General features: G+C 34.0%; 1 protein-coding gene across 6 annotated transcripts in view; it reads right to left on the bottom strand.

Moving 5' to 3' along the window:
• The window catches only part of CEP57L1 (centrosomal protein 57 like 1), a 78,311-nt gene that overhangs the window by 26,863 nt on the left and 24,520 nt on the right, over positions 1–26,928 (bottom strand). For 5 of the 6 annotated variants that reach the window (XR_014017177.1, XR_014017178.1, XR_014017180.1 and 2 more), the window contains exons 2-9: positions 17,140–17,360; positions 15,434–15,613; positions 14,161–14,282; positions 7,248–7,364; positions 6,197–6,274; positions 5,613–5,699; positions 998–1,075; positions 640–881 (exon numbers count right to left, since the gene is read on the bottom strand). Coding sequence is in view for 1 of the 6 variants with exons in the window: in XM_081250663.1 (XP_081106789.1) it covers positions 640–881; positions 998–1,075; positions 5,613–5,699; positions 6,197–6,274; positions 7,248–7,364; positions 14,161–14,282; positions 15,434–15,613; positions 17,140–17,302 (1,067 nt within the window). In the remaining 5 variants the exon portion in view is untranslated. The remainder of the gene's footprint in view (positions 1–639; positions 882–997; positions 1,076–5,612; positions 5,700–6,196; positions 6,275–7,247; positions 7,365–14,160; positions 14,283–15,433; positions 15,614–17,139; positions 17,361–26,928) is intronic. The other variant, XR_014017179.1, reaches the window with a different exon arrangement.

Here is a 26,928-nt window from a genome sequence, read left to right as displayed (position 1 = left end):
GTATTTACCTGAGAAATCCCTAGATTTGGTGATAGCCTACTCAAAGAAACACTGCCAACAGAACTAGTTATATCTTCTACAGAGGTCTTAGTTCAACTAGCTGGCCACCCAAATCACATATTTTCTGGAATTTTTGTTGAATATATATTTAAACTTGAAGCTTAAAATATATATCCCATACAGAATCTTGTTTACTATGGATGCTTCAAACTTGTAATGCAGACCAGCCAGAATCTAAAACAAGAAATTGCTTTCCTATTTGTCTAATGAAATCATTCATTTAACTAAAAAGATTATAAAAAACAAAAGGAGAATCTTTCTTATATAAGCATTTGTGAGTTATAATTTAAGGTCACCAGACCCCATTTGTTAGAATGACAGAAATATTTGTCTATCAGTTCAGATCTTGGGAATATAGAAACACTTTAAATTGGAAAAAGTAGTAATTACACAGATAATTAAAATGCAATTGAAATACAACAAATATAATGAAAAAATCAATGACAACAAATCTGCAGATCAAAATAAATCCAAATGGCTAAGTAAGACTTTTAAGAATTTATAAGTGGCATTGTTTGAAAGACTGAGAAGAAAAAAAGATACCTAAATATCTTGCTACTTCTTCTGATAAACACTTACATAGTCATTTGGTCCAGCTCATCTTGCATTGCCATCAAAAGTTCAGACAAATTGTTACAAATGGAAATGGACTTTTCTGAGTCAGAAGGTACATCTTCACATTGAGAAGTTGTTCTAGAAGGCTTGTAGAGACATCTAGGTTCAGAAACTTCAGCCAGTTTCTGAAGGATATGTGGCCTGTAATGTTGCATTGTCTGCAGGTTTTGGGTACGTGCATTCCTGGAATGGCCTGCACTGGCAGACTTCGGGGGGAAAAGAAATAGCTGAGAATGATTTTAAGTAACTGATGGCATTTAAATAGCACTTACAACAAAGCCTGAGTTTATCTGACCAAGTATCCTCATTTTTCCCCTCTCACCTTCTCGGCCACAATAGGCAGTGATCCAAACTTTGAATAAATTTGCCGAGGTGGTCCTCCCTTTAAACATTTAGTTTTCTAAATATTGATAAGGGAAAAAGTAAACAAAAAATATTTAAAAAGACATTTATCAAATGCAACATTATTAGCCATTAGGAAAATGCAAGTTACAATGAAACATCACTATACACCTATTAGAACAGCCAAAAAAAAAAAAAAAAAAGTGACACCACCAAACGCTGGCAAGGATGCGGAGAAACCAGATCACTCATATGCACAAAATAATGCAGCCACTTTGGAAGACAGTTTGGAAGTTTCTTATAAAACTAAACATGTAGTTATCATATGATTCAGCAATTGCACTTTTAGACATTTATCCCGGAAAAATGAAAACTTATGTTCACACAAAAACCCGTATACAAATGTTTATAACTGCTTTATTTGTGATAGCCTAAAACTGAAAACAATCCAAATATCCTTCAATAGGTAAACAGTTAAACTGTGGCACATCCATAACATGGAATACTACACAGAAACTTTTAAAAATGTATTAATACTTGGGTGGATTGCAAGGGAATTGGCTGAGCAAAAAAGGCCTCTCAAAAGGTTACATACTAGGCTTCCGTGGTGGTGCAGTGGTTAAGAATCCACCTGCCAATGCAGGGGACATGGGTTCGAGCCCTGGTCACGGAAGATCCCATACGCCGCGGAGCAACTAAGCCCGTGCGCCACAAGTACTGAGCCCACATGCCACAACTACTGAAGCCCGTGTGCCTAGAGCCCATGTTCCTCAACAAGAGAAGCCACAGCAATAAGCCCGCGCACCACAATGAAGAGTAGCCCCCACTCGCCGCAACTAGAGAAAAGCCCACGTGCAGCAACGCAGTCAAAAATAAATAAATAAATAAAAATTTTAAAAAAAGGTTACATACTGTATGATTACATTTATATAGCATTCATGAAATAAAATTATAGAGATGTAAACAGATTAGAAATTGCTAAGGGTTAGGGAGCAGGATGATGTGTAACTATAAAGGGATGGCATGAAGAAACCTTATAGAGGTGGAATAGTGCTGTATCTTCATTGTGGTGATGGTTACACAAATATACACATGTGATAAAACTATATAAAACTACATATACTCACACACACATACATATACACACACAACTAAATGAATAAAAAACTGTTGAAATCTCCATAAGTTCTGTGTATTGTACCAATTTCAATTTCCTGGACTTTATACTATATTTATGAAAGATGTTACCATTGGGGAAAACTGGTTGAAGATACATGGGACCTCCCTTTATATTTTTTTGTTATCTCCTGTGAATATATAATTTTTCAAAATAAAAAGTGAAAAACAGAAATAGACACTTATGGTTAGGATATGGAACAATGGTAACTGCTGATTGGAACATAAACTGGTCCAATCACTTTGGACATTACCTCATAAAGCTAAGGTGCATAACACTTATGGCCCAGGATCTTAGAGAAACTCCTGAACACATACACCAAGAGGTATGTACAAGAAAGTTCTCAACAGTGTTTTTTATAATAACAAAAAGTGAGCAACAAACCAAATGATCACTGAAAGGAGAAAGGAAAAAAATATTTTTAGCAATAAAAAGCAGCGAACCATAGGTATATGCATCAATTGGAAGAATCTCATAAACTTAATGCTGAGTGGAAAAAGAAAGCTGCTGAAGAGCACAAACAGAATAAGTCCATTTACATAAAGTTCAAAGCATAAACCTAAAAAATGTATTTCTTAGGAATACTTATTTGGCAAAGTAATTTTTTTAAAAAAAGCCAGAGAATGATAAAAGCAAAATCAGAATTGTGGTTAATCCTTGGATGGAGGGAATACAATTTAGGAGAGATATATGCTGGGGCTTAACAGTGCTGGTAATGTTCTATTTCTTAAGCTGGGTGGTCAGTACACCAAGTGCTAATTTCATTATTATTCTTCGAGCAGACATTTTTTGCTATATATACTCCTTCATGAAACATTTTTAAAAAGACACTGCTGAACTACATTCTTAAAAGTAAATGATTTCACTATTTTTGTAGGAAGGATTGAACTAGGGTGACCAATTGTCTCAATTTGCCCATGATACAGGATTTTCAGTACTAAAACCAGGAAAGTCACAGGCAAACTGGGGTGAATTGGTCATTCTACTTAACACTTCAGCAAGAGAATAATCAATAAACTGAGCATATTCCATAATGAAAACAAAATATTCCCAACTCTAAATGAAAATTTAGATATCTTATCTATTATAAACAGTCAATTTTTTTTTCTGAAAATTAAAGAAATAAAATGGCTTAGAGGTAGAGAAATCACAAGTTTGAGTCAGTTCTTATTCACTCAAGAGTTGCTTGGTGGCCCTGGACAATCATTCAAGCTCTGTACTTTAGGAATGGTAATTTCAAGTAATGGAAGACAATGGTCTGGTCTAAGGCTATTTCAAGCAGTTATAATTAAGAGTAAAAGAAATTTAATTCTTTTAGTTACTATATTGAATGAGATCTCTGATTGATTACAGTCTAACCTTTTAAGAGAATAATGAAAACATCACAGGAAAGGCTTCCATCATCTTGCTTACCACATTCAAACAGCCTGATTCTTTACTTCCAAGCTCACCTTATACTGTTGTCGCTTACCATCTAGAAGTATAGCTCTAATCATCTGCCTACAAGCCTTCAATGGTTCCCAATGATTTATAGAATAAAAATTCAAATTCTTAACATGGCATTGAAGATCAGTCATAATCTCACCTCAAGCTATATTTTCAATTTCAGTCTTATATGACACCATCTCACACCCAGTACTGGACAATTACTTATGGTTTCGTGGAAAAACCAACTATACTCTCAGACTGTAAAACACTTTTCCTCATCTCTATCAATACTTACTAATTTTCCAAGGCCGCCTTTAATGCTGCTTCTTGCATGACCCCTTCACATATTCTTTATCTATACAGCACCACAATACTTTGTTTATACCTCCATTAAGTTTTTATTATACTCTGTCTTATATTTGTATATTTATCTGCCTCTCTGTAAATTCCTGTGTTATTTATCTTTTTACTACCTAAAGGTACTAGTCTATGTAAATCAAGATGTATGAGTTGAATGAACTACATCCAGGATATGGAGTAAGTGTCAGTGAGACAAGCAGGACTCTCACAGAGGTTTCAAAATCAGATCCTACCTTCAGCAAGCAACTAAGTGTCCCTGCCATCTTTAAAGGGAGGCATTATTACAGGCAGATCCTATGAACTTGAGACTTGAACTAACTACTTCTTTAAAGTGATTTTGCTGTTAATTACTTTTTCTTTTCTTCCAGCAGCTACCTTTTCTTTCCTTCATTTCTTTTACGTTGTTTCTCCCTGTACCTTATTAAAAATTTTTTTCCACTAATTCATCAAAGGATGCCATAAAACACAAATACAAAAATAAGTCAATAATTTTCCACTTGCAAATTACTTATAGTGATTTTCTATTTGGCTTTGCAGCTTCTAACCTTACTGTACAGACAAGACAGAAAACATACTTGAGGAAGGAAATAAGCTAAAAAGTCAACATAAATTGCATTGGGAAAATGTTTTTCATTACTGTATTTTGCAAATTCTTTGAAAGAAAAAATCTGTGAAAAATGCAGCCAAACTATTAAATAGTAACTCTTATTTATAGAATAAATGACTAGCTAAAGTTAGGTATAACGTTTCCTCCATTATCGTATCCATAGGGTGAGCCTATGGCAGTGGCCAGAACTTGCAAATAGCATGCTTGGTTCCCACAGCAAAGAACACACACAAACACTACATGCATATTGAGTAAACAGTAATGATGGTCATCAAAACTATAATTTCAGAATCATAAGATTAAAAGGGATTAACATTTTCTTTCTTACCATTATAAATAAGAAAGTTTAATATAATAAACCCCAAACATCAACTCATCTAAACAAAATATTATTGGTAAATCTATAAAGTACTTCCCCAATCTTTATTTTTAGGCAAATCCAAAGGCTATGAGCACAGAAAAAAATAATTTACCTAGAGAAATGACTATAATTATAATACTATAATTTATAATACAATATAATTTAATACTGTATCTTTGTCTTTTTATTGTGCATATATTATATAAAACTGTTTCCAGGATCTATTGTGTTTGTCAGTATCTATTGTGTTGTTTACTGCCTCTTTCGTAAAGTATCCAAAATACATTTCTCTAACAGTTTAGTACTAGGAAAATGTTTGTCTTTCTAGAAAAACTGGAAGGCTTATTGTTATTTCACAAAGATAGATGTACTGCCCATTATATGCTCCTTTTTGCTTTGGCTGCTAAGCAAACTCAGAGCTAGGTTTTGCACTCAACTGCTGTTACTTTCTTTAACCTAGGTTTTATGGAATTTTCTGTCCTCTCACCCCAAACCATCATTACTTGACTCATGTTTTTATGCCCATTTCAAAGCATTGTCTTGTATTATAAATCTTTTCAAATTTTTTTTGGAAATGGATAGGTATAAATATTAAAAGGGTGAAGAAATAAGTATTAGCAAGAAATAAGTATTAGCAAGATAAGAATAAAGTGTTTGCATACCTTTGAAGATTTCTTCTTTTCCTTGGAGCGCTTTGGATTTGATAGTGAAGACATCAAAATTCTACTGATTTCAAGTCCAGTTTGAAGCTACAATATTGAAAAAAATGTATTAAATTGATTTTTAACAAGTTTCTTCTTCTTCAAAAACATTATAATGAGGATCAGATCTCAATTTATAAAGACAAAATGTTTTTTGAGGAAGAAAAGAAAACCTCAAATACTATTTTTTGTGTGAAAAAGTTACCAGGTCTACTGGTAATTATAATCATTTTCTGTTTTTAAGGGAATGAATTATTTTATGTATCTCAAACTGAAAACAATCTATAGCAGGAATTCTTTCAGCTGAGAATATATATATGTTTGTCAGAATTTCAAAAGACCAAAAGATCTCTTGGCAAAACATCCAAGTATATAAATATACTGGCTGACTTATTGAGAACTTCAGTATTATAGCAAAACGAGACAAAAAATAACAAGCTAGGAAGCCGAAATTAGAGTCTAGAATACAGGCTTCAGTTAATAAAGTACAATAAAACGTACATGATTTTAATGTGATAGATGAGATGATACAGTGCTCTATTTACCTGAGAAGCTTTGTCTTGAAAGAGCTTACGCTGATGTTCTTCTTCCTTTAGTTTTTCCTCTAAATGTTTAATCTTGCCCTGCAAAAGAATAAAAAATCTGGGATTATTATACAAAAACTAGAGCCAAATATCTTATATTCCTTTTCCAAATAGAGTCCTTAGGGTATTGATTCTTAATAGTTTGGTAAATTAAAGCAGAAAGTAAGAAAAAGGAATGGCAAAAAATGCTAAATTTTTCTTGGCTTTCTTCCTATGCTTCTTTATCTGCTATTATATACAAGAAGACCAAAGGAAAAGCAAAGAATGTATATGCATAGGCTCTTTTAATTTTCATCAACAAAATCATAATAATGAAAATTTGGGAGGTTTTAAAGGTCTAGAAGGTCAAACAATTATAGTCTTGGGTCTCAATGTTTCATTCAAAATATAGACAAATTACAACAAACGTCTATTTATGCTGTACTTAGGGAAACAACAGTAATATACATGAAATGATATGATTTGACTCAGACCATGTATATACTGTATAATCTTATACACATAAGTATTTCATCTTATGTCCATGGTGTAGTTTAGAATAGGAAGACAGTACTATTTCAAAGGGTGAGCTTCCTGAGTGTTGGAAAACTCAAGGAAGGCTTCACAGAGGAAGCAGGACTGGAAGAAAGTCCTATGAAATGGATAGGATTTGGGTAGAAAAGGAGAGGGCATTTCAGGACAGGATCTAGAATAGGCTTAACTTAATTGTAAGTGGTGAAAGGCAATCTTTTCAATATCCTTTAGGTAAATTACTTAACAAATGAAAATGTTCTGCCATTGCAGAAGAAACCAAAACTACAATTTCACATCAAAAGGCAAGCTCATTCATGCTGTGATAGAATACATTAACTTTTCATCTCTATAGGCAGGAATTCATATCTGGATTACTAAAAGTTGTTAATGAAGTTTTATGAATCTAATTTTACTGCATATTCACATACAGTGTAATTATGCTTAATACTAAAGATTTATTCCTGGCATCACCACTTCAAAGAAACAAGTAGAAGCTTACCTCAGCAGTTTTCTGAGTTGTTGTAAGTTTAAAACATTCTTTTTCTAAGACATCAAGCTTTTCAAGTTTTGCTTGCAGCTTCATATGATCCTGTTCTTTTTCCCTTTGAAGCTGGGCCTGGAAAGGAAAAAAACAAAACCTAAGTTTGGCAAGTGATGCCAATGGCTCAAGAGTAATGCAATTTCTGAGAATTCAAAGCACAATATAAATCTGTCATAAGAAACACACACATACATGTACATACTTTAGGTGCTTATGAGCAAAAAAACAAGAAAATAAAATACTTTTAAAAAACAAATATAATGTGTAAAAAAAGATATTAGATCAATGGAACAAAATCTTCTATGTATCTTTATATAGTATTTCTACTATGGAAAACATCATCAGAGAAACGTGTATTAAATAAATAAAGGTGTTATTCACAAGGTGACCAAACCAGTCACTGATTTACCCGCTCTCTAACTATAACATAGAAAAGTAACTATCAAAGGAATAAAACATACAGAGAACAATCTTTCATTAACTTAAAACTGCTCTAAAAAAATAGTCTATTAAAAAATGAAAAACTGAAACAACCAATAAACAGAGTCTTGGTGACCTGTGGTCTAACATTCAATTGGAGTTACAGAACGAGAGGAGAGAGAAGTCAGACAAGGATAATTATTTGAAGGATAATGGCTAAAAATGTTCCAATTTTGATGAAAAATATTAACTGACATATTCAAGAATCTAAAACAAACAAAAACAAAAAACAAAAAATAACCCAAGCAGAATAAATACAAAGAAAACCCCATTTGGGCACATTATCAAATGGTGGAAAAGGAAAAAGAAATAACACATTATGCCCAGAGGAATGAAGATAACAATTCTCATTAGAAACTATGAAATCCAGAGGACAATTGAGAGAACAGCTTTAATGTGCTAAAAGAAAAAAAGCATCAACTACAATTTTATATCCAGTGAAACTATCCTTCACCAATGATGGTGAAATAAAGCCTTTTCCAGACAAATACATGCTAAGAGAATTTCCAGCATACTTTTAAAAGAAGTACTTCAGACTAAAGGAAATGACACTGGATGAAAAACTGATTCTACCTAAAGAAATAGAAAGCACTGGGAATGGTAAAAATGTGGATAAATATCTCCTTGTTTCTTTATTTTCTTTAAAGGAAAACTGATCACTTAAAGCAGAAACAAAAACAATGTATTGTGAGTTATATAACATATGTAGAAATAAAATGTATGAAAACTGTAGCACAAAGGGAGATAAGTGGAAGCATACTGTGGTAAGGACCTAATATTACATGTGAAATGTTTTAATACTAATTCATGGCAGACTATGGTAAGTTAAGAACACATATTTTAACCTGTAGAGCAGGTGCTAAAAAGGAGAAGGAGAAGGGAAAAAGTACAAGAAGAGAAGTCAATAGAATATAAGAAGAAACCACTAGAGAACTTAAAAAATATTTTTAGCTGAAAGATAATGAAAATATAAAATATCAAAATCTGTGGGATGCAAGTAAAGCAATGTTTACAGGGAACTTGATAGTTTTAATCACAAGATATAACATTTAAAAAGAAATAATAAAAGTTTTAAAATCAATAATCTAAGTTTCTAACATACAAAGGTAGGGAAAAAATAGCAAATTAAACCCTACATAAATAGAAGGAAGGAAATAATAAAAATGAAGTGGAAATCAATGAAATAGAACATAAAACTTAAAAAAAATTTTTTTTTGAAAAAAATCAATAAAGTTGATAAAATGATAGGTAGAGTGGTAATTTTAAAAAGAGCAAAAATACAACTTAGTAATATCAGGAATGAAAGAGGGACTTCTCTGAAGACACAAGAAGAAACAAAAATCTGAGTAGCCCAATCTCTGTTATAAATAAATTGAATTCATTATTCAAAAATACTTTACATTTAAAGAAAACTCCAGTCCCAGATAGCATCTATCAAATTTGAATTCTATCAAACATTCATGGAGGAAATAATACTACTCTTATACAAGGTCTTCCAGAAAATAGAAGAAGGAATCTTCCCAACTAATTTTATGAGGCCAACAAAACCATAACACCAAAACCAGACATTATAAGAAAATTACAAACCAAGATCCCTCACGGACAAAGTCACAAAAATAGTTAAGCAAAATATTAGCAAACTGAATCAAGCAATGTAAAAAAAGAATACTGTTTTAAGATTGATTGGGGTCTATACCAGGAATGCAATGTTGGTTAACATTTGAAAATCAAACAGTGTAACTTACCGTGTTAACAGAATGAGTGAGAAAAATCATATGACCCTTTCACTAGATGTAGAAAAAGCAATTCACAAAATCTGATACCCATTCACAATAAAAGCTTTTAGCAAACTAAGAATAGAAAGTAATTTCCACACCTTGATAAGGGACAACTATGAAAAACCTAGAGGTAATATCCTAGTGAAAGACTGGCATCTTTCTCCCAAAGATCAGAAACAAAACAAAGATGTCAGTCCTTACTACTCCTAATTAACACTATACTAGCTGTAATAGCCAGAGCAATAAAGTGTGAAAAAGAAATAAAAGCCAAAAAAATTGGAAAAGGAGAAATAAAGCTGTCTTTATTCACAGATGACATGATTGTGTATAAAGAAAATCCTTTGAAAATATGAAAACTACTAGAATAAATTTAGCAAGGCTGCAGGAAACAAAGTCACATAAAAATCAATTATATTTTTATATGCTAGTAATAGAAAAATGAAAAAAAGTCCAATATTGCTCATAGTAACATTAAGAATACAAAGTTCTTAGAGATAAATTTAACAAAAGATGTGCAAGACCTCTCATAAAAACTACAAACCACTATGAAAAGAAAGTAAAGAAGACTGAAATAATAGAGAAATATACTATGTTCATGGATCGGAAGATTCAATATTTTTGAGTTATCAATTTTTTCCCAAATGATCTATAGATTTAACAAGATCCCAATCAAAATCTCAGCAGACTTATTTTTTAGAAAATGTTACACTGGTTATAAAATTTATATAGAAGTGCAAAGGATCTATAATAACCACAAAAAGAACAAAGCTGGAAGATTCACACTACGTGATTTCAAGACTTATTATAAAGTTACATGGTATTAGTGTAAGAATAGACCAAAAGATAATACAGAGTCCCAGAAACAGACTTTATCTATCTTTGTCAATTGATTGTTGACAAAGGTGCCCAATGAATTCAACGGGAGAAAAGAAATCTTTTAACAAATGGTGCTGGAACAACTGGGCATCCGCATGGAAAAAATTTAACCTTGAATATTTCCTCTCACCATACAAAAATTAATTCCAGATGGATCACAGGAAAAAAATGAAAACAAAAAGCTTTTAGAAGAAAATATTTTGGAAAACAGTTTCACAGTTTCTTATAAACATACACCTACCCTGTGGTTCAGCAATTCTACTACTAGATATTTATCCAAGAGAAATTAAAACATGTGGTCACAAAATAATTTGTACAAGAATGTCCATAGCAGCTTTATTCATAATATCTCCAAACTGTCCATAGCAGCTTTATTCATAATATCTCCAAACTTTATTCATAATATCTCCAAACAAGCCAAATGTCCATCAACAGAAAAATGGATAACCAACTTGTGGCATATCTATATAATGAAATTCTATACAGCAATAAAAGGAATGAACTACTGATACATACAGCAACATGGATTAATATAAAAAACTTTATGTTAAACCAAAGAACCAGACACAAAAAAGTACATTTTCTATGATCCAATTTATATGAAGTTCTAGGACAGGCAAACTTAATCTGAAGTAAAATAAATCAGAATAGTAGTTGTGTTGCTGGGAGGTGGGTAGAGAACAGGGAATAACTTGGCAGAGATATAAGAAAATTTCTGGGGTGATAAAAATGTTCTGTTGGACTTCCCTGGTGGTACAGTGGTTGGGAATCTGCCTGCCAATGCAGGGGACACAGATTCAAGCCCTGGTCCAGGAAGATCCCATATGCCACAGAGCCACTAGGCCCATGCACCACAACTACTGAGCCTGCACTCTAGAGCCCGTGAACCACAACTAAGCCCACATGCCACAACTACTGAAGCCTGCGTGCCTGGAGCCCATGCTCCGTTAACGGGAGAGGCCACCACAATGAGAAGCCCGCACACTGCAATGAAAAGTGGCCCCCGCTCGCCACAACTAGAGAATGCCCGCACACAGCAATGAAGACTCAATGCAGCAATAAATAAATAAATAAATAAATTTATTAAAAAAATGTTCTGTTATTTGGTAGGACTATGGATTATATGAGCATATTAATTTATCAATAATCACTGAACTGTACATTTAAGACCTGTGCATTTCACTAGATGTAAATTATACTTCAATAAAAACATTTAAAAAATGGTTAAAAGTCACTGATCTACAATATTTAGCTACGATAGGAATTTCTACATTATTTTATAAGATAAAATGTGAATAGGTGAATAGATAGATATCTTGTGCTTTTAATTGGCATTTCCCTGGTTACTAATGAGATTGATCAAGTTTTGTATAAATGTATGACTATTTGTGATTCCTTTTATCCTTCAAAATGCCTCTTCATAACTTTGCCCATTTTTCTACTGCTTTGTTACTTTTTGTATCTTGCCTAAAAAATCTCCCTTAACTCCAAGGTCATAAGGATATTGTTCTGTATTTGCTCCTAAAAATTCCGAAGTTTACATTTAAGTCTTTAATCCATCTGGAATTGATTTTTGTGTATGGTGTGAGGTAGGGATCAATTTCTTTCTGTTTTTTTTTCCTCACACAGATAACCAATTTTCCCAAAACTGTTTACTGAAGTCTGACTTTTCTCCAATGTTCTGTCGTGGCATCCTTGTTTTATATTGAGTTTCCACATAAGTGTGTCTGACTATATCCTATTCCTTTATTCTGGTGTCTGTCCATACAAATATCATGTTAATTTTGATAGCATCAATATGTAATACAGTAAGACCTCACCTTATTCTTCTTCAGAATAGCTTGGCTACTCTTGGACCTTTCCTTTTCATACAAATTTTAGAATCACTTTTCCAGTTCCTTGAAAAACCTATTAAATTCTTGCTCATTAAAATCCAGTATTGACTGGTACTTTACCCATTTCCAACATAAAGCAAAGATCTTAGAACACTTAAACTATATTTACCAGTTCCTAATTTATGAGCTTCTGTTCTCATTAATTTTAATCCTTTATATATATTTAAACATAAATAAAACATTATTATTGCTGTTTTATACAATATTCATTTTGATTTACCCATATATTTACCATCTCCGTTGTTCTTCATTCCTTCCTGCATCTCTGACCTTCCATCTAAGACACCTTTCCTTCTGTCTGAATAATGTCCTTTGGTGTTTCCTTAGAATGTATCTCCTAGTAACAAACTATCTCAGATTTTGTCAGTCTTAAAATGTCTTCACTTCACCTTTATTTCTGAAGGATATTTCCCCCAGGCATTGGACCTTAGATTGGTAGTTATTTTCTTTTACTGCCTTAATTATATCCATTTTCTTCCAGATTCAGTATTTTCAGTTGAGAAGTCCACTGTTACTTTAATTGTTGTCCTTTTGAATGTACCCTTTTTTTCCTCCCCAGCAGCTTTTAGGATTTTATTCTTGTCTTATTATTTCTTTTATTTCTTTTTATTTTTCCTACTTTGGTTTTATCTTCTTGAATCCGTGGTCTGATTTTTTTTAAATCAATTTTTTAAAATTCCCAGCCATTATCTCTTCAAATATTGTTTCTGTCCTATTCTTTCTCTTTTCCTTTTGGAACTCTAGTCACACATAAATTTGACCTCACTCTAACTTCTGCCTCTTACTCTCTTTTCTAAATTTACTATTGTTTTGTCTCTTCATTGATCTGGACAGTTTCAGCTTCTAGTTCACTAATTATCTCTTCTAATCTGCTATTAGATCCACCATTAAGTTCTAAATTTCACTTATTGTATTTCTTAGTTCTACAATTTTTATTTGGTTCTTTCTCAAATCTGCTCTGCCATTTTATGGTTTCTAATGCTCTACTGAAAATTTTGTTCCTATCTTCTGTCTCCTTGATTTTAGCAAGCATAATTATTTTAAAGTCTCTCTCTTCTAGAGCCAGTACCTAGCTGGAGATAACTTATGAGAGTGTTTATATAGTCTGTTATGTATGCTATTTCTTTTCATAGTGCTTTATCTCCTTCTGCCTGGTTATCGTTGACTGAAAGTTTCTCACTATGTAGAAGAGACGTTTATAAAAATAATTTGAGGTCCCTGGGAACATTAGCCATCCAGGATCACTTTAATCCAATTTCGGGGACTAAGATTTTCTGGATTACTCTGATAACCTAGAGCAGAGCTGTAATCTGGGTTGTTTTTCTTCTTGTTCACCATTACAAAGCATTCAGAGCACAGAAGATATACCAGAGTTCCTACTCTTGGCAGGCCCTGGACTCTAGTTTCCTTAGCCCCAAAAACATGGCTTTCAAAAGCATTATTTAGCCTCTCAACCGACTCTTCTGGAATCAGAAATGCCCTAAGAAGGAAGGGACCTGAAACTAACCACTCTAGAGGTCAACTTCTTTGGATTTAAGTCTGCACGCAGATTTTTGAATTGGTGATTTTTCATCACCTTGTTAACTCTACAATGCCTTTGTGTACTTTCTTTTCTTCCTTTCTTCCTCCCTCCCTCCCTCCCTTTCTTTTTAATTTTCTGTCCAGTTTTTTGTGTTTTCCTCTACAAAAAGGTTGGTCCAGATGCCCTAGTATGTATCACCGTAACTGGAAATTTCTTATATAGAGCTTTATATCCTATTTAAGATTTTTAAAATGACAATCTTCCCATGACATTAAATATTCTTTAAAAACATATTATATTACTATAGAAAATATGGTCACCTGTTGTTCTAGGATCATATTCTTCTCTCGCTCTACGTTGAGAACCATTCTCTTTGTATATTCTAGTTGTTTCTCTAGAAGGGTACAGTGAGACTGGGCTGAGCTTAACTGCATACTTATATCTATGAAAAAGTAATAATGAGTCAGTTAGTTATCACATAGATCAGAGAGTTATAACAAGAAATGCATTCTATGAATTCAATCAACTGCTAAAAGTTCAAGACTTCTTTAGTTCTAAGTATTGACTCTCCCAAAGTTATGAACATACATTTCGTGTGTATCTCATTAATTATATATAACCAATTTAACGTTGTCTCCTCATAAACACCCAGAGGGCATACTTCTGAAAAGGAAGGATGTCAGTGACCTGTGGGATAACAAAAAACCTGGCTCTTCCTGGGAAATAACACCATCTGGAAAATAGAGGACCTAAAGTCTCTTTCCTAACAATACATTTCTTCTCTTTCAGGAAACTCAGGTATATGCATTCTACCATTCCCATTTTCCTCTGTTCTCGACTACTAACTGCACAGTTAATTCTGTTTATAATAAGCAACCTCGTTCTAATTCTTTAATTCGTTACTTTCCTCAGATCTTTCTTCTACTTTTGTCCAATTACCTTGCGATTTATTTTTCCTTCCCATTTCTTCATTCTATTTATAAGTTGAAACACAAATTTGAACCTTGTTTATAAGGGTGATGTAGTGTTACAAGGAAAAAAAAGCCACAATTTTAAAGTGAAATTATATAAAGAACTTATGTTCTAAATCTCTAAAACAGATGTCCAGAAGTCCTTATCATAATTTCCACAGAAACCTCCACCTACCTGTCCATTTCTTCCAATTAATCTTTTAAGTTAAATATAATTTTTTAAATTTATTTTTATTGTTTTATGTTGTTTAATTACTAGTATTGCTTTATATTTTCTAATTTAAAAAAAAACTAGTGAAAATATGAAGTATTCCAATTATATTATGGGCTAATAACATATTGGATTTTGTTGGTATTTTGAAAATATAATTCCTAAACACAATTTGTCTAATTTTTCTTTTAATCTCAAAAATTTATGAACTGGGATAACAGAAATAATAGAGGTACGTTCAAAATTATATCCATTTAGTGCAAATACCAAAATGTCTGAGAACAAGCCCTCAACGTTGGAATGCATATAAGAACAAAGATATTTGAGTAAATCTTCTTAGACTGGGCTTATTATTTTCAAATTGTAAACTTTGGTAACCACTTGTTTCTGAGAACTATTGAACGTTCTTACCTTTTTTCTGCTTTATCAGTTCCTCGTGTGTCAGATTTCTCTCCTTTGTTTCATCCTCCAAGGTCTTTTTATACTGTGCTGCTTCTCTGGAAAGAATTTTCAGGTTATCTTCAGCTTGTGTTCTCTCTAAGTCTAAACGATGAATCTTTTCCTGAAGAGTTTTTAAGGCTAAAATAAGAGCTGTTGAAAAAAAATTTGCTTGATATTTTAAGTGAGAATTTTTGAACACTTACAATCATAGTAGCATATAAAAGTGAGCAGTATGTTTTTGTTAGTGAGCCAAAAAAAAATAAGTAATTTATATTCCTCATACAAAAGAAAAATGACAAAACTTTAAAGAGGGACAAATTCTAACATATCTTATAAAAACAATATATTTATGATTGTATTTAGTACTTTCCTAAATTTGAGATATGAGAAAGCTAATAATCACTAAATTTAATAAAATAAATATATTCAAATTAAGGCAAAAAGATATATATATATGTATATGTATATATGTGTGTGTGTGTATATATGTATATGGAGAGAGAGGGAGAGAAAGGGAGGAAGGATGGGAGGCATAAGAGTCTGAGCATGGATAAAGAAAATTAAAATATAGTGCCCACTAATTAACAAGGATACTTAGGTTTAAAGTTAAAAGTTTTTCTCAGTTCTTCATGTATTCAGTTTCAGTCAAACCACAAACATTTATTGTTTCTTTGTCCAAGATATAATGTTAATAATTAGGACATATGAGATAGAACATAGTTTCTTCCATTAAGAAAAAATTACAACCTAGTGGTTTAACTGATGTCAGGCTTAAAAGATTACAAGTGTTACACATGTGCTACTGTGATTTCTTTTCAGCTATATTAATATCTTCATGATTCAGATAAGCTCAGAGCTATAAAATTTTCAAATATTATCTTACATTTTCTTCTTAGTTACAACTTTAAATTACAAAAAACTAGAGACGAATGGAATATAAATAAATGTTATAGGTTAACTTTCATATAGTTTATATCCAATTAGAAAGATGTTTGCTTGAGATTACTTTTTGATTTGGATTACTATTTCTTCAGTTGCTTTACTCCACAAAGCCAGTCTATTTATAATGGCAACCATTATTATAAAAGATTAAAAAACAACGTGACTATCATCATCTTAGAAAGTAATCTGTAATAGTATAGGTATGCCTGAAGTCATAAATGTTTTCCTAATTCAATTTTAAGATCCTCCTAAGCTTGTATTTTAAAAGTTATAATACTTGTATTTTGCAGTTACTCCAATGTACTGGATTCATGAAGAATTTTCAAGGGTAATTTCAGATATATGAAATTTCTGAATTTAATCCCTGAATAAGACAATTGTACTTAATTCATTAGTATTCTAATCATCTTGTTTATTAGAAGGATTCTCCAAATCTGACCTTTTATTCTTCAAAGAGTATTTTCCTATTTTCTAATGACGTTTTAATGATAAGCCTGCAATATATGCCTAATTGGTTATATTAATTTTCATCTTATAGCTGAAGAAGCCAAAATAAAAAAATATTAAGTAACTTAAGTTTATAGAAACTTTAAGAAACAGAGTCAAAATTAGCAGTTTTACTAAGATTAGTTAAATACACAATCATCTTATTTTCTACATAAAAATGAAAAGTTTTGTATAACATACTTCGTACCATTCCCCTAATGTTAAATAAGATTTTTTATTAGCATTACCTTGGCTATTTGGACTATGAAGCATTTTAGGAGAGGTAACTTCTACGTTCACAGAATAGTGAGTCTGAGATGATTCATCACTCTGGGTGATGGATGGAACAAACACTCTTTCTGGAGGTTTAAGATAGCTTCCTACTATACTGTGCATTAGTTCAGAATCCATTATCTGTACTTCTGGACTGTGCCAATAAAGGAATGGCACAGTATAGCATCATTCTTTCCTATGTGAATGACAAAAACATTAGACAAAAATTCAGATGAAACTTTAAAATAAATACATAATCATATACTGTGGAATTGTGTCTTTACGAAGTTAATTATCACAAATTCAACTATAATAAATTCAGCAGTAAAAGAAAGAAAAATGACTATTTACTCTATAAACAGTATAGACAATTCTGCCTGACTTTCAATGAGTATATGCTCTGGAGTGAGCATTACATGTGTGGTGTGAATTTGCTGGTTTCTCAGTTGCTCATAAGTTCATCATGTGAGCACCCCTCTAAAAGAGTTTGACTCTAGGGTTCAGAGAGAAAAGTATATATTCTAAAAGACAACACAGCTTTGAAACATAAGCCACCCACATAACATGATTCTCTAAGACTCTAACGTACTGGCTTCCTAAGGGATTTTCAAGGGTAATTTTGGATATATCAATTTCTGAGTCTAACCCTTGAATAAGACACAACTCCTCTTAATGCACTAGCATTCTAATCATGTAGTTTAGAAGGGTTCCAAATCTGAAAATCTAAAATAACTTTACCTTGTCATTCTCGGGGTTTTTTGTATGTTTGTTGGAGAGCCCTTTTAACCATCTTAGCAGATAATTTTTAAATGTTCCCAAATCATTTTATTTTCCTTTCTGTAATTCAAATATTTTAGAAATGTATTCTACTTAATAGATTATAGTCAATGTTAAATAAATTAACTCATAACCACACTGAAAGAAACAGAAATTGTTTATACACAAAACAATTTACCAGCACAATTTTTAGAACGAAGCTTGCTTTAAAATGTAAATTTAGAATTCCTTTGTAGAATTATAATTAGGCTACTTTAATTTTTGAGAATTGTAAAATTTCAGTGATTTCACTACCTTCCCAATTCACAAGGCAAAGGAAGATACTTCCATGACTGTATTTCCTGGGATGGCAGGGAACATACTTCACTCAACAGGATTTTCTACTTTAGCCACTGTCATGATGTGTTGTCTTCCAGGACATTCTTATCAGTCTAAATTAGCTTATAGGGCCTAGGAAGCTTTGCTAGAATACTTGATGCTCTTTGATCTTAGGAGGTGATCATTTTTGCTATTGTTATTAGCACCAGCTACCATTTACTAACCATGTCTCTGTCCCTCTGGGTTCTTGCTGCTTAGACACTGTCTGCTCCCCATGGGAGACTGCATCTATCTAAGTTGCTGTTCCCTCAAAAAATAAGAGAGCGGGCTTCCCTGGTGGCGCAGTGGTTGAGAGTCTGCCTGCTGATGCAGGGGACACGGGTTCGTGCCCCGGTCCGGGAAGATCCCACATGCTGCGGAGCGGCTGGGCCCATGAGCCATGACCGCTGAGCCTGCGCGTCCGGAGCCTGTGCTCTGCAACGGGAGGGGCCCCGGCGGTGAGAGGCCCGCGTACCGCAAACAAACAAACAAACAAACAAAAAAATAAGAGAGCAAATTTAGTTACAGCTGGCTCACAATAAAGTAAAGGCAGGGCCCCAAAGTACAGATGTTCTGAACATGATTGTACATCTTCAGAGAGAGGTATGTGGTTGAAACTATCCAAAGAACTTTGGAGTTACTCAAGATATCTGATTCAGTTTTCAGCTCCTGCTGAGTCTCTCCAATAATGAAAAGAATGAAATTTTGCCATTAGTCACTATACACTGAAGTCCTTGGGAGGACTGTCTGCTTCCTGTGTCCCAAATATAATATTATTTTACAAAGTCAATTTTTGTACCAATTAAAAAAAATTCAAGGGTTTTAGTGTATATGAAATGACTACTCAGAAGATACCAATAAGTTAAAAATTAGACCAAAGTTTATTTAAATTAAATGTGTAAACACATCTGAAAGTGGGCATAAGCAGAGTAATAACCTACTGGTATATGAAGAAAAGAAAGGAAACAGTAAAGAAATGAGAGAAAACAAGCCATGGGGTTCTCACTGTAATAGGGGTTCCAGCTTAACCCTTACAATCTAGCCCTGTATTATAAACAAGTGCTTAAAAACTACTCAAAGCTTATTTACATAAAGAACTGAGGCATCCTAGGAGAAAAACTCTGAAGGAATATGACAGATGTACAAAAACCCTGATCCAAAATCAAAGCCTTAATTGGTGGAGGAGAGGAGGAGTGATTCTGAGTAGGGTATGGTGGTGGTCATTCTAATTCATCTCTGACCTAGTCCCATCTACGCATACATGGCTGTAGGGAAGAGAGAAGGCTGGAAGAGAAAGTGAGAAATATTTCACCAAGATCTCTATAAAAGACTGAGGCACTAGTTGCCTTGCTTTGTATAAGATGTTATATTCCAATGAAGGGGGAAGTTGCCAGAGATCACTAACACAGTTTTGGCACTTTAAGAGTTCTGTTGCATTGGTAGTACTGTTCAGCCAGAGAGAGACAGCAAGAGAGTGAGAGAGCAGCTGGAAGGGACATATTCATGGCATGTATGAGAGAAATTTCTAGAGGAAATTTTCTGAAAATACAGAGAGCTGCCTAAGCCCCACCCTCCAAGGAATGTGAATGTTTGGTATGAGGTCTAGCTGTAGGTTATTGAAAAGACCTCAGAAATTCTTGTTGGAGTATTCTGTCCCACAAGTAGGGGCAAAAGGCTGTAAAATGTGGGCCTCGATTGTATCAATAGCCTGGTAGAGCTTAGGAAAAATCAAGTTATGCCTGGAACCATTCCTGACAGCTTGTAAACAATCAGGGAAATTATCCATTGCCTCTATAGTGTATAAAATTAAGACACCTTTATTGGCTGCAACTAAGGTGCCACTGCATAAAGAAACTATCCGCCCTAAAGAATGTGCTAGACACAAATACTTAACTGCAAAGCATTTTCACTTGTTCTTGAGGGAAGTAATTGTTCCAAAACGGTCCCTTTAAACAACCAATGTTTATTCCTGCTGGTGGCATCACCTTTGTGTAATCTCATAGGACTATTAGGGAGACAGCATTTAGGAGGCAGTCAGAGATACTACAATGGGTTCTTGAAATGGAGGACTCTCTGTTTCCCGTACTGGTAATTCTTTCAAGTTTAGATTTTTTCCTTGGAGAGACTGGAGAAAGATCAACAGCTCTGTTTCTTTTATCTGGTTTTCTTTGTGTATGCATCTAGATTAACTTATCTAAAGAGCAAATACAGTAAAGGTTGGACTAACTTTATTTTATTCTTAATGGATATTACTTTTAAAAGTACTCTTGGGCTTCCCTGGTGGCGCAGTGGTTGAGAGCCCGCCTGCCGATGCAGGGGACATGGGTTCGTGCCCCGGTCCGGGAAGATCCCACATGCCGTGGAGCGGCTGGGCCCGTGAGCCATGGCCGTTGAGCCTGCGCGTCCAGAGCCTGTGCTCCGCAACGGGAGAGGCCACAACAGCGCGAGGCCCGCATACCGCAAAAAAAAAAAAAAAAAAAGTACTCTTACAATTGAGTAGAATAATTTGAGGTTAAGGAATTTGCCTTACAGATGCTCTAATAGATATTATAACCTATTATTTACAACATATAATAACTAAAGTGTTAAGATATATATAGTGATATAAAAACTGACTGGTCAATAGAAATTAGTAAATCTAAGAACTTCACATAAATACTTCCATGGGATTCAACAAATGATTCATTTGTTGTTCACTCAATGAATGATGTTAGAAAAACTAGGGAAAAAATCCAGTTAAACCTTTCCATGATAGCACACATCAGTACAAAACTTCAAATACATTACAGAGTTAAAATTTTTTTTAACTTTAAAAATTATTAAAAAAAAAACAGTGAATAGTTAAAATAATCTTAGAAGGGGGCAAGATATTTTGTGTTTAAAGGCAGGAGGAAAATAAAGGAAAAGATACAAAGACTACATGAAAATTCATACTACAGGGCTTCCCTGGTGGCGCAGTGGTTGAGAGTCCGCCTGCCGATGCAAAGGACACGGGTTCGTGCCCCGGTCTGGGAAAATCCCACATGCCGCGGAGTGGCTGGGCCTGTGAGCCAAGGCCACTGAGCCTGCGCGTCCGGAGCCTGTGCTCCGCAACGGGAGAGGCCACAGCAGTGAGAGGCCCGCATGCCACAAAAAAAAAAAAAAAATTCATACTACAACATATAGAAATTATGAACAAATTTGAAAGACAAAAGAAAAGCAGAAGATAATATTTGCAATCACTTATGCAGCATTCTGGCCAGGAATGCGTAACCTGAATCTCAGTACATCACAAAAGCCGCAAATGGAAAACATTCTATTTTTTATAAAGGGGGGACTGTTTTCTTAAAAAATGTCAACGTCATAAAAAATGATGACACATCTAGGTATATATATCCAAAAGAAAATTGAAAGCATGGTTTCAAATAGGTATTTGTACACCCATATTCATAATGGCATTATTTACAACAGCCAAAAGGTGGAAACAACCCAAACGTCCATCAATGAATGAACAGGTAAACAAAATGTATATACATACAATGTAATACTATTTGGCCTTAAAAAGAGAAAGAAATTCTGACACACGCTAAAACATGGATGAACATTGAAGACACTATGCTAAGTGAAATAAACCAGTCACAGAAAGACAAATACTGTATGATTCTACTTATATGAGGTACCTAGAGTTGTCAAACTCACAGAAACAGAAAGCAGAATGGTAGCTGAGGGGAGGGGTAAATGGGGAGTTGTAGAATTTCAGTTTCGCCAGATGAAAAAGTTCTGGAGATTGGTTGTACAACAATGTGTGGCAGGGGGGACAAGTTAAAAACAAGATATGATTCAATGGGATAAGTTCCATACCAAAAGCATACACAGAGTGTTATGGGAGCACAGAAGAGGGATTATCTAACTCTGATTGACAGGGAGATAAGTAAAGCCAGAAATAATTTGGAATTATGAACAGTTTTTTTTTTTTTTTTTGCGGTACGCGGGCCACCTCTCACTGTTGTGGCCTCTCCCGTTGCGGCTCACAGGCTCCGGACGCGCAGGCTCAGTGGCCATTTCTCACGGGCCCAGCCACTCCGCAGCATGCGGGATCCTCCTGGACCGGGGCACGAACCTGCGTCCCCTGCCTCGGCAGGCGGACTCTCAACCACTGCGCCACCAGGGAAGCCCCTGAACAGTTTTGAAAGAGTAGTTTAGGTAAATATGGGAGAGCGAACATATACACTGACTTTTGCTTCCTCTTCAAAACCCACTAAAATAACATTAAAACTTTTAAAAAAAGATATAAACCTGAAAGGACAAAGAAATCAGAAAAGATGACAACAACATAACTTTGGAAAATGGAAAACAGATGTACAAGTAATAACAGACTTAGCTAATGCAAAAAGGCAGATTCCTAACTCAAGTAATAAAAGTGACTTTTAAGTTTACCCTATAGAACCTCCAAAATGGCTCATGAATTAGCTACACCTCTGTAGTAAATTTGTAAGTTGTTAAGATAGGGCTGAAACCTAGAGAATAGGATGAAAGTTTAATTTAGAAGTAAATTATATGCCCAAATCTCCTTTGCTTCTCCATACAACCAAAAGACTGCTTTATCCCCTCATCTAGGAAGAAGACCAGTAGTTGTTGTTGTTGTTGTTTTTAATGATGAGGGACTTTTAGAGTATCTCTGGATTGGGAGACACTCAGCACAGGTGAGGGTGGGGAACCAGACTGAAAGGAGGAAGATTCAGTACACAGAATACTGGCAGTCTACATATCCAAGTGGAGACGGGAAGATCCTTATCAAGGGAACATGACTAGCCCAAGTTAACAAAGATACTAAAGACAATAAAATGAATGGATTGGATGGATTTGGAATTTCTAATCAGTTTTTTAGTGCTCCACTCTTAAATATAAGTTGTTTAACAAAGGCTTACCAGACATTGAGGAAAGATATGAAAGACAGAGATCAAAACAAGCAAACAATAAAAGGCTTAACAGGAACACAAAATTTGGAAATACATAATTAGGAGATAGAAGTATAATCATTGAGGGACATGACAGATCCTAGTGAATTTGGCTGGAGCATAGTGAGTAAATGTTGGCAATAAGAGATGGCTAAAAAGGTATATGAGGGCCAAACCACAAAGGATTTGGTATATCACACAAGTAGTTCATATTTTATAGGATCAGGCAATAGGGAGCTGATAAAGGATATAAAGGGGAATAACATGATCAGGTTTGTATTCTGAGAAGTTTATTCAGATGGCCCTGAGGTAGATTGGAGGGAGAAGAAATCACAGGCAGAGAGACAATTTAAGAGGTTACTGAAGTAATTAAGATGAGGAAAAAATATAAGGCCTGAACAAAGACTATAGTAAATGAGATCAACATGAAAGATTCTTAGAAGATACAATCAAAAGGACTTAGGAACCAACTAGATGTGTGAAATGGGGGAGAGGAAAGAATCAAAACCACACTCCAAAATTTCACTTGGGCAAGTAAAGATATGGTGGCATTAACAGAAATAAGAAATAATATAAAAGGAGATACAAGTCTGATGGAAAACGAACTCTGTTTTAGATATAGTTGAATTTGAGGTGCCCACAGACAAAGTCAAAGTAAAAACAACAAGTAATTGTTTAGTATCTACATCTAATATGCTATGCCCTGTAGAAATAAACATACAGGGCATAGCTTCTGCAGTCAAATAGTTTGCAATCTCACTGTTGAAAAAAGACAAACAAGAGACAATGAAAAGGGAGAAAAAAACACAGGGGGTGAGTTAGCTAGCAGTATACCCAATAAAATTGGTTCGCTTATTTCATAATTATTAAAATTTTATTGACCATTCTTCAATCTCATTATCCTAAATGAGTCTGAATAGAAGAAATATGATTACATGAGTAAAATACCTTGTTTTTTAAGAGTACAATCTTTGTACAACCTTTTACAAATATTTTATAAATTATAATACAGCATCTAATTGTTACATGTACAGTTAATTCTCAACGCTATGCTGTAAGAGCTACCTGATTTCCAGCAAACATATCAATTTGTGGGTTTAAGATAACTAGACTTACGAACATTTTATCTAATAATCAGAAAGTTAAATTTTTCCTTACTGAACTTGAATGTAAATAAGTTTAAAACTTAAAAATGTCTGAGATTATTTAAATGATTAGACTCTCCATCATCTTTACCTGTACTTTATCTTGAATATTCAGTTCAGAGAAAGTGTTCCTGATTCAATATAAAGTGAATAAAGGATATACAATTATATAACTATAGCTCAATTTTTAAAAAGGACAAAGATAAGCATAGATAAAAGACTAAATATGTATTAAATAATAAATAATATTTATTATATTATATACAATAAATAATAATTGTAAATATATTAAATGTTACTAGATGGACAATAGATTTTTATTTTCTTATTTCTACCTTATTTCTTATTTCTACCTTATACATTCTCTACAATAAATACATATCAGTATTATAATAAGAAACAAAAATTTACTAAAATAGTTTCCTTTTAATTAGATTTCTACAGAGGTAGAAAATGGAGAAGATGTAGAGTGTCAATGGCTTATATTGGTATTTGTAGAAGCACTTATATTTTTTCATTTTTAAGGGTCTTATGTCTCTTATATCAACATAAACTCAGGGAGAACAATTATGTTTATTTCTTCTGTAAGCTTCTGCAATCTAAATTGCTTTGCTCTGCAAAGGGGCATTGTATCCTCAGGGCCTAATCCAAAAAATACTTGTAAAATGAATCCCCTGAAACTAATTTGATAGGTCAACAACTTTTCCCTACCTTCTTACACTAATGTTTGTCATAGTTAAACCCAACAATTCTATAAATACTATCCTAAGTTTTAAAAAATCACATATTATACCTTGGTATATACTTTTGCATACAGTGTATACTCTGTTTCTAACCATTTCTCTTGTAAAAAATTAATAAACAGAAACCTCAATTAAATAGAGAGATCAGAAGGGGGAGCTCTAATGCCCTGCGACATAGCTGAGTCCAGCAGGTAGAAGAAATACTCTTCTTTCCTGGCAAGGATTCAGCTAATGAAAAGCCATAGACTCTTTGTTTACTATAGCTCTCCCAACTTCCTTTTCCCCTCTATAAAAGAGTTCGCCTTCCCTTGCCCTGCAGGGGTTTGCACAGGGCTCACCACAGTTGCAGACTCCAAATTGTAATTTTCTGCTGATCCCAAATAAACCCATTTTTGCTGGAGAAATATCTGGCAGTCTGTTTTGGGTCGACACCCTTTAGAATGGTTGATGGCAAACTTATTACATGTAGAAAGAATTTAGAAATTGAGTCAACAAATAATGAATTTTAAAGTTAACAATACTCAGATTAGTTGCTACAAATCCTCCTTGGCCTTTACTTTTTTTTTTCTCCCACAGATAGAGCACACACAATAATCAGAATTAATTACGGGAGTACTGATTAGTCAGGCAGCCCAAGGGGGAATGAGCTGTTGGACAATGCTAAATAACTAAAGCTTACCTATTTAATTGCCAAAATTTATTTCAACTAGTTTTAAAAGAAATATTTCTAAAATGCTTAACCTACTTTTCTTCGTTTTAGGCAGAGTATACTCAACACAATTTAACCTTAAGGATATCACAGTAGCATTTTAATTATGCACAATGATACTTAGAGAACCACACTGATATTTGTTGGATTGTTTGCCCTTTCACTGGAAAGTTCCAGACTGTTACAGATTTTGTTTTCTGTCTTTTCACCTCTTGCTATCTCTTCCCTTTCTGCCTGCTTATGAACTGTCTACTTGACTCTAGTAGAATATCCCTCCCCTTTCTAATTGCTTTCCCAACCTAAAATAAGTAAGAAACAATAAAACAATCACACTTCATTCATTAGCCACTCAAAGATGAAAAACATAGTCCTTGGCAGCCCTTAAAATGTTCATAGCTTAATTACTATAAAGGGTGCTATGGGAACCCAGAGGACGGGCATCTAAACAAGTCTGGGGGTTTCAGAGATGGCTTCCTGGAGGAGCTAGTTCTTAAACTGAAAAACAAAGGATGAATGAGTAGGATTTGATAGGCAAAAGAAAGTGAGAGAATGGGTAGAGAAGAGGATCAAGTGTACAAGCAAAAGAAATAGCATGGTAATAATAAAAATAGGGATACCTCACATTTATTGAATGTTTATTATGTGAATTAATTTACTAAAATCCACATAACAACTCTATAATGCACAATTATTCCAGTTTTAAAGATGAGTAAACTGTGGCACAGAAAAACTGTGTTTTGCCCAACACAACTAAAGTGGCAAAGTCAGAACTTGGCTCAAAGTTTGGCTCTAAACCTCACACTTTTGACTCAGGCAGTTTGGCTCTAAAGCTCACACTTTTAACCACCATGCTATATTGCTGATTTATGCAAAGTTATGAGAGCTAGAGAGGATGTGGTGTTTTGGGCAAGCTACTACAAGAAATGTACAAAGCTGGAAGATTGCAAACGTGCCTGAGTGTTGCAGAAGAGGAGGCAGAAACCAGATCTGAGGAGGCTTGTAAGCCAGGCACAGGTTTGGATTTTATCCGGCAGGCAATAAGAGCCACCCAGCAGAGGAGTAGCAGTATCACATTGCCTTTGATAAAGATTTCTGT

The sequence above is a fragment of the Mesoplodon bidens genome, assembly GCF_964165515.1.
Source record: "Mesoplodon bidens genome assembly, chromosome: 12".
Lineage (NCBI taxonomy): Eukaryota > Metazoa > Chordata > Mammalia > Artiodactyla > Ziphiidae > Mesoplodon > Mesoplodon bidens.
The sequence above is the reverse complement of the archived record's forward strand: the minus strand, read 5'-3'. Positions and strand labels throughout refer to the sequence as shown.